Source organism: Papilio machaon, chromosome 5 (genome assembly GCF_912999745.1).
Source record: "Papilio machaon chromosome 5, ilPapMach1.1, whole genome shotgun sequence".
NCBI classification, from domain to species: domain Eukaryota; kingdom Metazoa; phylum Arthropoda; class Insecta; order Lepidoptera; family Papilionidae; genus Papilio; species Papilio machaon.
This window is the reverse complement of record NC_059990.1, coordinates 167,850-181,744: the sequence shown is the minus strand read 5'-3', so window position 1 is coordinate 181,744 and position 13,895 is coordinate 167,850. Positions and strand designations below refer to the sequence as shown.

Below are 13,895 nucleotides of genomic sequence, written 5' to 3'. Positions count from 1 at the left end.
CCATTTAGCAGTTTTCAATTTAGAGTTGGATTTTATGTGTAGCGTACTACAAGTTTCATTTAAGAAGATAGATATCATATTCTCAATGTGGTTACAAATTATTATATACAAATTTAATTATCACAATAATTAATTCAAAGCGAATAATCTTTTATTTATAAAAGACTGTTTTACTTTGATTTGAATTCCCCATTTAAAGGAAATTGATTTTATTTCAGTAACTATTAAAACATTTTGTTTATAAGTTTTGAGATATCGTTTGAATACTAGTAACTGTGTTAGCTAAATCAAACGTCCAAATAAATTTTAACTTTTGTTCTTTTTCACAACATATTTCCTACTGATATATTGATTTCAATATTACAATATTTCCATATAACGTGTCCAATATTACAACCATAATGATTTATGTATCTTTAGATGTTGATGCTTTGTTATTTAAGGCCGGAGCGAACAAGCCATAAAAGATGTATTAATGGAATTAGATGTATACAACATTTTAAGACTTTGTATCATTTTGTAACTTGTAAATAAAAACAAAAAAAAATGTATTTTATTTTATTTCTTTCGCATCAATTACCAATTACATAGCATCGTTTGAAACCTTGACAATTACTACTAAAATTTGTGTACAGTATTTCTTGAAGACACAAGTTTACGCTCTGTAACACTTGATTGTGGCATTTTACATTGAATAAATCTTACAGGACAGGATGCCTTTGAACAGATCACAGATAAGGTGGTTTGCACGGCAGCGGCTTGGGCTTGGTGGGGTCGAAGAACTTGGAGTAAACGGCGACGCTGAGATGCGGCCGTCGGGGGAAGAACACCTGGTGGCCCGTGCGGTCCACGTAGTCGTCATAGTCCATCGACCACTCGCGCTTCATGCCACATTTCTCGCAAATCTTCGCACTATAAACACGTCCCAAAAAATAATAAGCAAGGGTCACGTATTGTACTGTTCCAAAATGTAAGCAAAGTGAAATAGCTTACGCGTAATGACTGACTGCGATGACCTGTGCGAGAGGGTAGCCGAGGTCGTCGGCGTGAGCCAGCGTCACGTCCAGCAGCCGCGTGCCTACACCGCGCGCAGCCACCGACGCGTCTGTGCAGAGCACCTCCACCTGCAACAAGCTCCTACCTAGGACTGTTGATACAAACATATATACTACTCCCGTTTCATTTTCCGGTTTATGGACATAGGGTACTTTTAACACATTTGTAGGAAGCACATAATGATTAAAGTTTCGGCATATCAATATGAGACATCAAATACTGCTTCGTAATGAGATCGACATACTAAGTACAGAATGATTCTATTACAAAGAAAAATACACATTTCATCAAGCCACAACTACAAAACTACCAAAATAAAACAGAATTATTAACTAACGTCATAAATGTATTCGAGGTTGTACTTCCTGATGAGGTCGGCATTCTTGATGCAGTGAGCTATGAAGTACATGCGAGTGCGGTCTGGTTTGCAATACGTAAAATTGGCCCACTCCTCCAGCTCGGCCACCATCCACGGGAACAGCTTATTAGCCACGCACACACCGATCAGCCGCGACTCGCGCGTACGGTCCAGTTGCTCGAACGCCAAAAAGCGGTCACCTAAAATAATCTTTTGACACTTTTCGATTCGAGTTCCGACTGTTGAATGGTGAATGAAATTAATACTTACCTGAATTGGAGTATTTGTCAGTGAGGATGTCGAGGTAGGGACTGTCGGAAGACATCCAGAGGCCGACGACGCTGGGCTCGCGCGGCCAGCAGTGCGTGTACAGGAACAAACGGATCATATTCGAGTGGCACTGGTTCGCGCGCTCTACTCGCACATTCGTCATGTCGAAGCACTGGACAATTTTATAAACACAAACTTGTAGTCACAGAGATTCAATTAAATTTACTTGGATAACATGTCACCCTGATAAAAGTGGATTAATTCCACAGGAATTAAGGGAAAGAGGGAGAGAGAAACTGAGATAGACCGACGTCCAGTAGCAAAGACGTGTGGGAAACAACAAAAAAAATGCAAAAGATACCGGTTTTTTATCGGGGGTGACGTCGCAGGGAGAAGGCGGCCTGAACCTGGCGACGGCCATGCTGCTGGCCAGCGGCGGCATCACGGCTTTACTGAGGGCGCTGCACGTAAGGGCGCCTACTCGATATGCTCTCAAACAATACATTCTTACGTTATTTTACTTTATCTTCTTGTACATTTTTTTTATTTGATTTTATTTTATTGAAATTTTGGGCTATGAAATGAAGTTGTTGGATGAAATATGTCAAGATGATATAAATCAAGTGTAGGCTATAACAATGAAAGATGATAAAAATGAATAAAAGCAAATGTAAATGTAAAATGTAAAATCCTTTCAAAATGATTGTATTGAGAAAGAAGCTTAACGGCTATTGATTCATTTCTATAGCTCATATAAGCTGATAACTTTATGCTGAATAAATAATGGCTAGCTAGATAAAAATATTTCTTTTTAGTATTATAAAACAAACAACAACATCGATTGTCAAAATGATTCAAATGACATATTAAAATAAAATTATATGTAACAATTTAGAATACAAAAAAATCCACAAATATGCTTGTATTGATGAAACCCGCACAATGAAAAGATCACACTGAGCGCAGCCTCAGCGACTATCTATCGACGCCCGCCATGTCCCACACGATCCGCCACGTTACTGTGGCAGTGACGCGAGCCTGCCTCAAGATACCTTACACCAACCACCTATGCAAAACTCTCGCCAGAACCTTTGCTGATATCGCTAAGAAAGATTCGCCATCCAACGTTGCGGTGAGAATTAAAATTATGTATTTTAAACATTAACAAACTGTAAGGACTCGCGTACTACAAACTTATTCGTCGAGTTGGAACTGTTAAACAGAGCACGTCTGTGCGGTGAGATACGAGCGAAGCTTTCGCCTAGCGTAGGTAGACGGTAGATAGTAGTGCCAGATTTAGTGTATTTAGGTACTCTAGAAGTGCTTACTTAGACTTAGAAGCTTACTTCCGAATGGTAAATCTCATACTCCATTTTTATGGGTTAGTATCGTTCATTTTCGTTATTTACGCTTCTACTTTATAGATAGTTCATTAAAAAATTGTGTGCAGGTTCGGAATACAAAGAGTGACATATGTTTGCGCGTGCGTCGCGCGCGGCCGGCGGACGTGCCCCGTGTGCTCGCCTTCATCCGGGCCCACACGCGCAACGCGTGGCCTACACTCGGTGCGCCCTCCAATGCCTCGCAGATCGTTCTCTCTGACTACGTTTCCCGTTCTTTAGCTCAAGGTTACTCTTCTATATTATTTTAGATTCTCGTCAGGTCATATACGACTCCAAGGAGCTAAAGTATATGCTAAATTATTTACCCTAGGCCATAGGTAAGCGCGCTGCCTCAGTGTGGATTCGAAATCTTAGATAATTTATACAATATTTTTTGAAAGGAGAGGATCCATTTTGCTAAGTTATAGGCTTCCATTTGTTGACGGTATGTGCAGGCCATTCAATGATAGCAGAGCAGCAGGATACGAACAACAAGTCGTGCCGCATTCGCGCGCTAGCGCTGGGCACGACGATGTGCAAGTGGGATGCGAGCGTTCTGGAGAAGTGGGCGCGCTGCGTACAATGCCCGCGCTCGCGCCAGCTGCTCATGTTCTCGGCGCACTGCTTGCGCGCGCCCGCACTGCACGACAAGTACCACGTACACAACATACTGCAGGTCGATTCGATACTAATGCTTCCGCGAGCTCATAATTTACCTACAACAAAAGTAATGTCGCAGTTTTTTTCATTCCTTCAATTATGAGGCCAAATTGTAATATTTACCTAACAAACCCGTAATTAGAATGATCTGAAATCAGTTGTTGCAATAAGTTAATAAAAAGTTCAAAGTAAGGAGAAATCTTAACTGGGGTGCTCCATGGCCGTATTTTTTGTGCCTCAAATTAAGCATTTTTGTCAATTCTAACACAATATTTATAGGCAATTGTCCAAAAAAAAACCAATTCAGTGACATCGTATTTGAATAATGTTAGGCTGCTGATATGTTATCAGCAGCCTAACATGACAACAGATAACAGACGATGTGTCACTTGACAGAAGTTGTGATGTAGTGCAATGGACAACGTCAGAGATCTCTGATTTACACTTTTTGTCACACCGTGTGGCAGTCGTTATGTTTTCCGTTTGGAACCTTCTAAGATAGTATAGTAGCAAACTACAATTATAGGTGATACTGATCGTGCCGGACGACGTGTCTACGCGCAGGGAGGTAATCAAGACGCTGGCGCGCAGCGCAATGCAGCGCGGCAGAGACATCGGCTTCTCGCTAGTGCGTTTCGACGCTGGCAACGACGCTGTGTTAGTGATATGTCATATTTTACTAGATATTATGTTACTATTTCGAGGTGGAACAATAACACAAGAAATACTTAACAGAATCGAAGTGTTGGAAGAAATGAAGTTGCACAAGGAGTGGCGGATCGTGTACGATGTTTTCGGTGACGCGATAAAGGCGCGGCACGACTGCGACTTCTCGTCACCCTCCGACCCCAACCACCCCAGCAAGCTGCAGATCGACTACCCCCAGGTGGGGCACGGCCATGCGCTCACCGTCTACTCCGCTTTCACCGACACCCCCAAATAACATCCAGTGGCCTTACACCGCCGTAACCCTCGTATCAAAACAAATTGTTAATCAACCCTCTCATTACATTTGAAAAACCAGATACAATATATGTTTTTATACAAGAGTTACGGCGGTGGAATTTCACGGAAATTCATTGTGTAACTTAAAATTTAATTAAAATATAAAAGCAACCAAAATAAACTATTTTTAATTTAATTTTGGTTTTACTGTTCATAAAGTTCTTTATGAATTCTGTTCTTTTTTTCCCGTTTTTATAAACAACTTGTTTGTGTAAATTTAAAAGTATACTTATCATAGTTGTTTTTTAATTCAAATATCTCAATAATAGTCTACGTAATTTCTACAGCAATTTCTAAATAGTATTATCAAGAATTGGTGTCAACTTATTGTCTGTGCGGGCATGTTGAAGGTTGTGATCTGTCCGCCAGCGTTCTTTAAAATTCATTTATATTGAACCGATTCAACTTTGCACTTTCCAATTATCAAGGTTGCTATCAATCAAAGGAAACGAATATATTGTGTCGATTTTTTTCTCATTTTAAGAAAAATAATCAATTCTTAGTCAAGGATATGAGTTGTGTTTTTCATTGAACTTTAATTGTATAATTTATCTCGAACAACTTAAACTCTAACTTAAACTCTTGATCGTATGATGTTTCTCTAGTGCATTTCACCAAATAGTACAATCTAGTATAGTCTAGTGAATTTCAAAGATATATAAGCAAGATGTTAAAGAGAAAGTAGTCACAATCGTTAACCGTCCTTGAACTTTTCAATTTAAAAGAAATTGAAACAAATTACAGATTGTTATTAAGCTACGCGACAGATCAGTGAACCGCGGCGTGAGCTGTGGGAAAAGATTTCACTGAACATTCGAGAAAAAAGTCTTGCGCACAACATGGCGCCGTTTTCTTTAGCAAAGTATTAACGTAAAGTAAGTTGTGAAAGATAACAGCGGTTGCAATGCACATTATATAAAATAAACAGTTTGTATTGCAGATTTTATTGTATTGTACGACCAGGTGTAAGACAACTTGTTTTTGTCAACGAAATTCAAAAGGTAAAAAAGAACTAAAAATTCTAAACTTTAGTGTCGAAGTCCTAAACAAAATCTTCAGATATTGTTTCAGCTTTAATTTGATATAACGCGATAAATTAAGTAAGCAGAATCATATCGGTGAAGATCAATCAATTTCCGGTTAAAACAAAAAAATACCATCAAACTTCTTTGTGTTAAGTAAAACATAATAAATTAAAAAATTAAAACTATAATTCCAGATTTAATAACAATGAAGCTACAACTACTAGCATTCGGAATATTGCACATGACGCTGGGTCTGCCGGTGACTCTCGACGACTTGCAGATGGCAGACGACACCATGTCGCTCGGCACATACGTTCGGGAAGTGCGAGCGGCATCGGTAAGAGTTAAAATTACTTAGCAAGTTGGCACTGAAGTATTCAGCTTACGAATATCGTCATCTGCACTTTTAAGATGTAACCAAACTCCTAATATTGATTTTTGTGTTCTTTCCAGCCCGATAACTACCACAAGTCGTACGAGAACGAAGGAGATGGTGAGATCGGGTACGCGCGCAAGAAGTCCGGCGGGGGCAAGAAGGGCTACCAGCACTTCGACTCGTACCACAAGAAGGCGGGGGACAACTACGAGTTCGAGAAGGAGGACTCCTACGGCCTTGACAACGAGGAGCAGGCCGGCGCGCACAGTCATCCCCAAGAGAAAGGTGAACTTAGATTCCGTCCACATATCAGGAGACCGCAGAAATTTTTGAGAAGATTCTTAAAATGGCTCTTTTAAGACTAGCCCCTTTTCAAAATAAGATAGTAGATGTTATTTTATTAAACTGCACCACCCTCATAGTGCCATAACTTTTAAAACTAAGACAACAGATAACTTTAATTATTTCATCTTAGTTGATACAGTTTAACAGATGTTTTTCAATTGTCTTGTATTTTCTAAAATGTTCTAATGAAATTTAATTGAGAGCAATAAATTTTAATTATTACAAAGTGGACTTGTGTTTTCATTCTTTTTTCTAAATTTAAAAGTGAAATCATTCTTTTTCAGCTGAAAAATATAGTGAACCAGAACTAAAGAGAGGTAATGATGAAGCTGTAGAAGATGATGGGGAAGAAAAGCAACACGGGGAACTAAAGTATGCATAGTTATGTCAAACTTATATGTCATAACATTTACAATATCCTGCAATAACTATACAATTGTTCACTTGCAGACTGGGTGGCAGCGACGGCAACGGGGGAGTAGAAGCTCACGGACATAACCCAGATGACTATAAACTGCCGGAAAAATATACTTATGGTGCAGGAGAAGAATATGACTTCTAAAAAAATGTGATTACTCACAATTTACTAGTCACAACTCACAACGGACGATAAATGAGGAGAAATATTGAAAGCCTTAGTAGGTGGCGCTAGCGGCAAGTTTCCTTCTATCACCTGTAAAGAATTTTGTACTTCATTATTAAGAATTTTAACGAACTAGGGCTATTGCAATAACTCCATTCCTCGCCAACCCGCCATTAGCCGTCGCAGCGCCGCCGCCTCAAAGTCGTCGATTTAGCGGGATAAAGATATAAACTTGTTAGAAAAACGTTATGTCGTTCTCGCTTGCTCGGGTGGACAACGCGCTCCACGACTCACCATCAACACGACTATGTAATATCCAGAAGATACAGTGATTTTGAAGATACCTTCTGAAATAAAAACAGTGGCATTTTTTAATTACATAAATATCTTTTAAACCGTCGTTTCATTTTTATACAGTTAAAACCATTCACATAGTCTAACCGCGAATGTACAAGTTCGTGTAAGGTTAGGTTCGTTCTGAAAAAGAAAAAAACTTATATCCATGTCACAGTTGTTTTTAAGCGTGAAAAGAAACGTGATAAACGTTTGGTCATTACAAAACATTTTTTGCTTCAAAAACCTATTTAGAATAGGTCGCATTTAAAAATAGGTTTATTTTTTGTAAATTATCATTAACTTACTTTGATGGATATATGTATTATACATAAAAAAATATAAAATCTATAAAATTCATTGAAAAGATAAACGAATCGAATTGTTGTTGGGAACTCAAAGCATTATCAAAACGAAAACGTCTTTGAAGGATGATAAACAAAGTTTGACATTGACAGCGACAAACGTCTTAGTCTGAGTGCTTGTTGCTGTTTTACTGTGAGATCGTTGCATCGTTCGATGCCCGGTAAATAGACATATACTGATAATCCCACTTTAATTTGTGATGTTAATTCGTTAAAGGAGACGCTGCAAATATGGGATTAAGAACAATAGATAGTCTCATTATAATAATATATTCACTCTGCTTTTGTACGGGTGAGTATCGAACAATTATTTAATTGAATCAATCAGTCTTCGTATTACAAAGTGTTCTTTTTAACAGAGTTCATCCTGTCGTGCAATGTGACCTCCCTCGAGCCGTGCCCGGGGGAAAATCAGTTCTGTAACCAGACTACAAGGAGCTGCGAATGTTTGGAGGGATTTTATCAAGTAGGTGATGAATGCCAGACGCCGAGCTCGTACATGTCGAATCACGACGTGACCGCCGCAGTCGTGAGTATATTCGCCATCGCCCTGATCGTGTGCGGCCTGGTGCTGGTGGTGAGGAAGTACAATTTGATTGAATATGCTCGCCAGAAAATCAATTCCCAAAGGAATAATGATGTAATGTATGAAGATGTCATGATCGGTCAAGACGATCCACCGCTAAGCCCCTAAAATAAACAATGATTCATTATTTATTTGTATAGAGTAATTAAGAAATGTTAAAATCAATCATTTGTAAGATAAGCGGCACTGAACTGAACTGAAGTGTAATTAATGGTCTTTGTTATAAATGTTATAAACATTCATTTGTTAATTGTATTCAAATAATCCAGGATATTGACACATTTCAAGTTAAATAAAGTTATTATAGCACAGTTGATATGCTTATACAAAGCTTACCTTTCATGTGTCTCTTATCACCTTTGTGAAGCTTAGCCAATACTACATTAGTATATATATATGTCAAACTATATTGATCTTTCTGTGAGTTTTTACTGTCACCTCATACACAGAAAACAATTTTTTAGAAGGTTAATACTGATGTTTTTCTACAAGCAATGGAAACTAAGATAAAGGAGGTTTTCTTTAATTTTTTCCTAAAAAAAAAACATAGAAGCTTGTTGCATTTATTGCACAAGTATGATATAGTGAGTTACCACAACATACATTGAATTGATGCACAAATTAACAAATAAATTGATTTATAAACTTGCTTATGGATAACTAATTGATATTATGTATGGATAAATAATAAAGAAGCATATTGCCTTATTGTTTAATGTATAGGGAATTATAAGTTTTATTTTTTAATGTTTTTATGATTAATACTTGTGTTAATCTCGCTCAGTACATGACTTGCCTACATGTTAAAAAGAGGAATCAGTTATATGTTAGACAATATAAAAGACAATATAGATTTAGTGTGCTACATTCTAGATATAAAAATAACATGTACCATCTAATGTTAATAACATATAACAAGACAAGACAATTGCATTGTGAATGTCTATGGGCAGTTTGCACTCAAATCATAAACATAAGTTGTACTTTTTTCATCATTTTTTTTGTACACTGTATTAATAAAAACTAACAAATATTATTTATAATGTTAGATGTTTCAGGAGCAGAAGCAGAGGAGATTGAGATATGTTTTAGTCATTTAGTTATTTTGTAGGAACATTGTAATGTTCAGATCTTTGTGTCTGCTCAAGGCAAAGACTGACAGCAATATTTTATATTATATGTTTATCAAAGTATTAGTTTTATCTTGTATTTCCTGATGGCAGCTATGTTACAATTGTTATGAGTTGAAATTATTACTCAATTATTATTTGAAGTTAAGAATATAATAAATAAGCATAGCTCTCTGACTGCTCAATCACCTGTGTGAAGGTATATTGAGGATCTTATAGTCTTTGCAGTAACTGAAAAAAAAATTTTTTTTTTTTGTAGAGGTATTTGTGTAATGGTATCTGATGGTTACAAAAAAAATTAAATAATTTTCATTCCATTTACTCCATTACTGTGATTAAATTTTATTTGCAATGTAAGTTATATTAAACTTTGTTTTAAGCATCTAAATAATTTTCTACCTTACATAGTTATTGTGACACATATATTCACAAATTTCTGTAAAATCCTCAAAAAAAAGTTCCCGAATATTGTTGTAGAAATTTTGGAGAAAAAAAAATATTTCATTTGTGTCGAAATAATTAAATACGTAAAATTTTATTTTATTAACATACAAAATATACAATTCTAGATGAATAGTATATGAGTTGTGACTTTTGTTAGTAATTTGTGTATATGTGAGGTTCCACTGCTGACACATGTTTATTGTGTTATTTTTTTAAGAGAATGTAAAGAGTGATATGTCTTGTGCAAGTATTTCTGTAGTGAAAACGCACGGTATTACAAGATTACAAAGATTAGAGCATAGATAGAAAAGATGGAAAGGTGTTATGTTGTAAATAACATTTTAGATCGCTATGTAATAATGTACAATGTGACAGTTAAACACACTCATAGTTTTTGTACATTATTATTCAATAAATATTTATATAGATTCTTGAAACACGTTTGAGTAATTTTGATCACTACTATTCATATAACAATTGATAAATGTAATATTCAATGACATCATAGTATCGAGACTTGGCCCTATTTTGTAGATTGATTAGTAATTTTTATTTTTTTATTTTTCTTGCCCTTCATATGACTTGTATAATAACTAGAGCTTTCTAGGTAAAATTTAATTCTATACAATTAGCAGAAATCATTTAAATTGATATAAAATAGTGTAAATATATTTTATATGATGCAATTCAAACACGCACTTGACATATGTTTCGGGATCTGAATAACTTTGACATTATTATATATTAGTGAATAGCAAAAATATTATATAATCATCAAAACAATTATTGTAAAATGAGATATATTTTTAAATAAATACTCTGTGATACATTTGTTGTATAATTGTTTAAGGCACGAGGCCCCTGAGCAAGGGTGTAGCGAGGAATGTGGTGAGATACTTGGTGCAGTGACTGACCACCATCACTGACACTGTCACTGCTGCTGCTCTCTCGTACACTACTGCAAATGTTACTAAATCAATTATATTAAAGAAAAACTGCTGAATTTCTTACATACTAAATCTACTTTAAATAGAAAAAGAAAATATCCTTTTTCTTATCCCATCCCATGTCAAATCCATTTATATAACTCATCAAAGGATGTAAAGAAAACAGTGAGAATGGGAAGATAAGTAATGTTAGACTTCAAGCAAACACACTCATCAAACTACTCGGAATGACTTCCATTTGATACCTATCTTGTGTGGTGGTGGTATTGCAGCGAGCCAGCCCACACAATAGTGCTACAGATATTGTTGCTGGCATCTGTTGAATACCACAGAGAAGACAGGTGTCAAGTGAGAATACCCCGTACAGTTTAATAATTTTTTTTATCAGAAAGTTGACACTGACCAGTGAATACATTATAGAAGACAACGAGCGTGTAGAGGAAGACGAGGGCGTAGTGCGCGAGGCCGGCGCGTGCGGGCCCGGGGCTGCTCCACACCAGCGCCGGCAGCAGGAACACCACGCTCATGTTGCCCAGTGAGAACGCCTTCAGCAACAGCTCGCACGACACTGAAAACATACCATTACACTTCAAAAATAACCTGGATAGGCATTTAGTACAGACTTTACATTAAGTGGGATTGTGGTCTAGAGCTTGATTTTTCATTAACACTTAATAGATAATAGAGCATGCTAGGAATAATTTACTTTTATTCATAACATACCTTCACGTTTTGTAGCAAACAGCTGAATAGATTTCATAAGTATATGAACTGTACTGATGAAAATTACAATACCTGAAACAAAGACAGTAAAAATATTATTTATCAAATTTCTTTAGACTTCATAATCAATTTAAACAAAATGTAAATTTTTACCAGAGAATGTAGATATGAACTGCACATAGAAGTCTTTTTCCCATATAAAGAGGTCAGTTTCATCAGCTCGGCTGTCCTGCAGCCAACCCTTGCAGTTATGGCGCCATGTCTCCGGCAGTGATATGCTTATTGGTATGTCTCTGTAATAAGCCACATATTATGTTGTTAAAGTTGTGCTCCTAAGTTCTTAATGAAAAATCAAGTGAAAATCAGCTCTGAAAGCTAATCAAAAGTTCAGGACACATAGACTTGAACCATTGAGCTGTGGCTCCACAACTAAATTGGAAAGTTATGGCTCAATTTAATGACAATAACAATGTAAATCATAACTATGCAGGTACAAATTGAGCTCAGCTGCGAGTCGGTTTACTGATTTGCTTCAGACATTTGAACCATGAGCTGAACTGCAGGTCATCAATCCTAGTTCAGTTACCCATGCCCGTGACCAATTAAGTGATATGGTGAGCATAAGTAAAAGAATATAACTGTTCACATAATTTAGGCATACTAATAGAATGAGATATAAAAGTTGAACTGCTTAAATTAGTTTAAAAAGAAATTGTTAACTTACATACTAGTGGCATTAATTGTGTAATTATTTCCAACATCACATAATGTATTGACAGTTATTGAGAAGAGGCAGTCACTGCGCCACACTGCATATGTCTCCAACATCATCAAGATAATGAAAAGTTTCCAGAATGCCTGGAAATATGCAAATCATGTGTGTTTATAGTTTAACATTATAAGAATGTGTTCTGGAACACATTTTACACATTCATATATATATATATATATATATATATATATATATATATATATATATATGCATACATGTTTATAATTTAGAGTGCTTTTAATACCACACTTTTTGGTACATCCCCAGTGTAAATTTTTAGTTAAACTGATATACCTTAAATTCAGTGTTGTACAGGATATGCCTCTGAGCTTCTCTGGACATCAGCACCAGGTCTATCATGACTATCACAGGATCATATTCTATGTACTTATCAACTATGCCTTTACAGCTAATCTGAAATTTAAAAAATACATATTATTTTAATAAACATCTTCTTTTGCACCAAAATTAGACATAATTTAAGGTACGTGTCATGGTAACGAAATTCTGTAATAATAAGTATAACACTGTTAAAAATCAATAGTTAAAATGTAAGAAAATCATGCTAAAATTGAATAAGTTACGCACACATTTGGTAAGTTTCAATACTGTCGGCCCGTACGTTTTGTACAAAGCGGAGCATGGCTCTCCACAATTAACACATCTATATTTTTTATTATTAGACATTTTCAACCTCATGTGCTCTCCATTCTGATAAATATTTTAGTAAAATTATTTTAAAAAACGAGTTATCTTGTTTGTTTACCTTTTTGCAATTGACAATTTGACAATTGTCAAATAACGTTTGACATTGACAGTTGACATTTTTTTTCTTCTTGGCTTCAGTTGACATTTACCATGTTATAATCATCCAAGTCTATGACACGGTAATAATAATACCGCGAGTGAGAGAGATACAGTTATACCCAATTCCTGTGACGTGACAAAGACAGGGATAACTATCTTCTGTCCCTTTCTGCGTACCAGGCTTTGGAGTTTGCTTGGAACAAAGGTTGTCCCCTACAAACAACCTAGGTTGTCCCTAACAAAGTTTGACATTCGTGCTATTTTTCGAAAATTGTGAGTACTTAGTGGCTGTAATTGTGCAAAAATATTTTGATATTACAGTTTTAGTGAGATCAAGTGTATAAAACATGGTATACTGCTGTATTGTTGGTTGTAAAAGCCGTAGTCAGCGAAAAGAGAAAAACATAACCTTTCAATCGTAAGTACTGAAACTACGCACTTATTCATATGTATTCATACAAAATAAGGAAGAAAATACAAACTAGTTGTTCTTTACAGTCTTTGTAATAACTAATATGTTAAAATACGGGTAAAATCAGCTAAAATAAAATAGTATTTTTCGAACATTATGCGCCCAAACGCAGATGTCATTTGTGTCAAATAATATACTGTAGATCTGGGAAACAAGCGGCCATATTAAACTTCTTTTCAAATTGGTTGGTTATTACCCGTAAAAATAATACCACCATCTTGTTGTAAAAATTACCCTGAATTTAGGGGAAATAAAT

The 13,895-nt window shown here is 36.0% G+C and overlaps 5 protein-coding genes across 6 annotated transcripts; 3 read left to right on the top strand and 2 right to left on the bottom strand.

Annotated features, from left to right (window-relative positions):
- Window positions 1-703: 703 nt before the first annotated feature.
- On the bottom strand, window positions 704-2,126 carry LOC106711885. Its single transcript, XM_045677989.1, has 5 exons — window positions 2,012-2,126; window positions 1,685-1,879; window positions 1,394-1,614; window positions 994-1,124; window positions 704-912 (listed from the first exon to the last, which is right to left on the bottom strand). Exons 1-5 carry the CDS (start codon window positions 2,124-2,126, stop codon window positions 729-731), a joined length of 846 nt encoding a protein of 281 aa, XP_045533945.1. The 3' UTR covers window positions 704-728.
- Window positions 2,127-2,538: 412 nt separating this feature from the next.
- Window positions 2,539-4,837, top strand: LOC106711883. Its single transcript, XM_014504304.2, has 5 exons — window positions 2,539-2,816; window positions 3,135-3,312; window positions 3,522-3,742; window positions 4,253-4,383; window positions 4,462-4,837. The coding sequence occupies exons 1-5, from the start codon at window positions 2,679-2,681 to the stop codon at window positions 4,667-4,669; spliced, it is 876 nt and encodes a 291-aa protein (XP_014359790.2). The 5' UTR covers window positions 2,539-2,678; the 3' UTR covers window positions 4,670-4,837.
- A 779-nt stretch (window positions 4,838-5,616) lies between these two features.
- Window positions 5,617-7,379, top strand: LOC106711884. The gene is made up of 5 exons (XM_014504305.2): window positions 5,617-5,732; window positions 5,951-6,093; window positions 6,210-6,417; window positions 6,762-6,849; window positions 6,928-7,379. Exons 2-5 carry the CDS (start codon window positions 5,962-5,964, stop codon window positions 7,037-7,039), a joined length of 540 nt encoding a protein of 179 aa, XP_014359791.2. The 5' UTR covers window positions 5,617-5,732; window positions 5,951-5,961; the 3' UTR covers window positions 7,040-7,379.
- A 501-nt stretch (window positions 7,380-7,880) lies between these two features.
- On the top strand, window positions 7,881-8,746 carry LOC106711880. Of its 2 annotated transcripts, none has more exons than XM_014504300.2 (2): window positions 7,881-7,919; window positions 8,118-8,746. In XM_014504300.2, the coding sequence occupies exons 1-2, from the start codon at window positions 7,913-7,915 to the stop codon at window positions 8,450-8,452; spliced, it is 342 nt and encodes a 113-aa protein (XP_014359786.1). In that variant the 5' UTR covers window positions 7,881-7,912; the 3' UTR covers window positions 8,453-8,746. The 2 variants fall into 2 exon arrangements, with proteins under 2 accessions (XP_014359786.1, XP_014359785.1); XM_014504299.2 differs by lacking the exon at window positions 7,881-7,919 and adding an exon at window positions 7,926-8,050.
- Window positions 8,747-10,636: 1,890 nt separating this feature from the next.
- LOC106711882 (protein ARV1) lies at window positions 10,637-13,158 on the bottom strand. Its single transcript, XM_045678075.1, has 7 exons — window positions 12,949-13,158; window positions 12,655-12,774; window positions 12,313-12,446; window positions 11,742-11,881; window positions 11,589-11,660; window positions 11,269-11,433; window positions 10,637-10,876 (listed from the first exon to the last, which is right to left on the bottom strand). The coding sequence occupies exons 1-7, from the start codon at window positions 13,057-13,059 to the stop codon at window positions 10,764-10,766; spliced, it is 855 nt and encodes a 284-aa protein (XP_045534031.1). The 5' UTR covers window positions 13,060-13,158; the 3' UTR covers window positions 10,637-10,763.
- Window positions 13,159-13,895: the final 737 nt, after the last annotated feature.

Coding starts and splice junctions, on each gene's coding strand:
- LOC106711880 (XM_014504299.2), top strand. CDS start 7,990: ATGGGATTAAGAACAATAGATAGTCTCATTATAATAATATATTCACTC. Junction 8,051..8,117: donor TTCACTCTGCTTTTGTACGG/GTGAGTATCGAA, acceptor TCTTTTTAACAG/AGTTCATCCTGTCGTGCAAT.
- LOC106711884 (XM_014504305.2), top strand. CDS start 5,962: ATGAAGCTACAACTACTAGCATTCGGAATATTGCACATGACGCTGGGT. Junction 6,094..6,209: donor GGGAAGTGCGAGCGGCATCG/GTAAGAGTTAAA, acceptor TGTTCTTTCCAG/CCCGATAACTACCACAAGTC. Junction 6,850..6,927: donor AAGCAACACGGGGAACTAAA/GTATGCATAGTT, acceptor GTTCACTTGCAG/ACTGGGTGGCAGCGACGGCA.
- LOC106711885 (XM_045677989.1), bottom strand. CDS start 2,126: ATGCCGCCGCTGGCCAGCAGCATGGCCGTCGCCAGGTTCAGGCCGCCT. Junction 1,880..2,011: donor TTTTTTGTTGTTTCCCACAC/GTCTTTGCTACT, acceptor TGTGACTACAAG/TTTGTGTTTATAAAATTGTC. Junction 1,125..1,393: donor ACCTCGAATACATTTATGAC/GTTAGTTAATAA, acceptor AGCTTGTTGCAG/GTGGAGGTGCTCTGCACAGA.
- LOC106711882 (XM_045678075.1), bottom strand. CDS start 13,059: ATGAGGTTGAAAATGTCTAATAATAAAAAATATAGATGTGTTAATTGT. Junction 11,882..12,312: donor ACAATTAATGCCACTAGTAT/GTAAGTTAACAA, acceptor GGCTTATTACAG/AGACATACCAATAAGCATAT. Junction 11,434..11,588: donor GTTTGCTACAAAACGTGAAG/GTATGTTATGAA, acceptor GTATGTTTTCAG/TGTCGTGCGAGCTGTTGCTG.
- LOC106711883 (XM_014504304.2), top strand. CDS start 2,679: ATGTCCCACACGATCCGCCACGTTACTGTGGCAGTGACGCGAGCCTGC. Junction 3,743..4,252: donor ACGTACACAACATACTGCAG/GTCGATTCGATA, acceptor CTACAATTATAG/GTGATACTGATCGTGCCGGA. Junction 4,384..4,461: donor GACGCTGGCAACGACGCTGT/GTTAGTGATATG, acceptor AATACTTAACAG/AATCGAAGTGTTGGAAGAAA.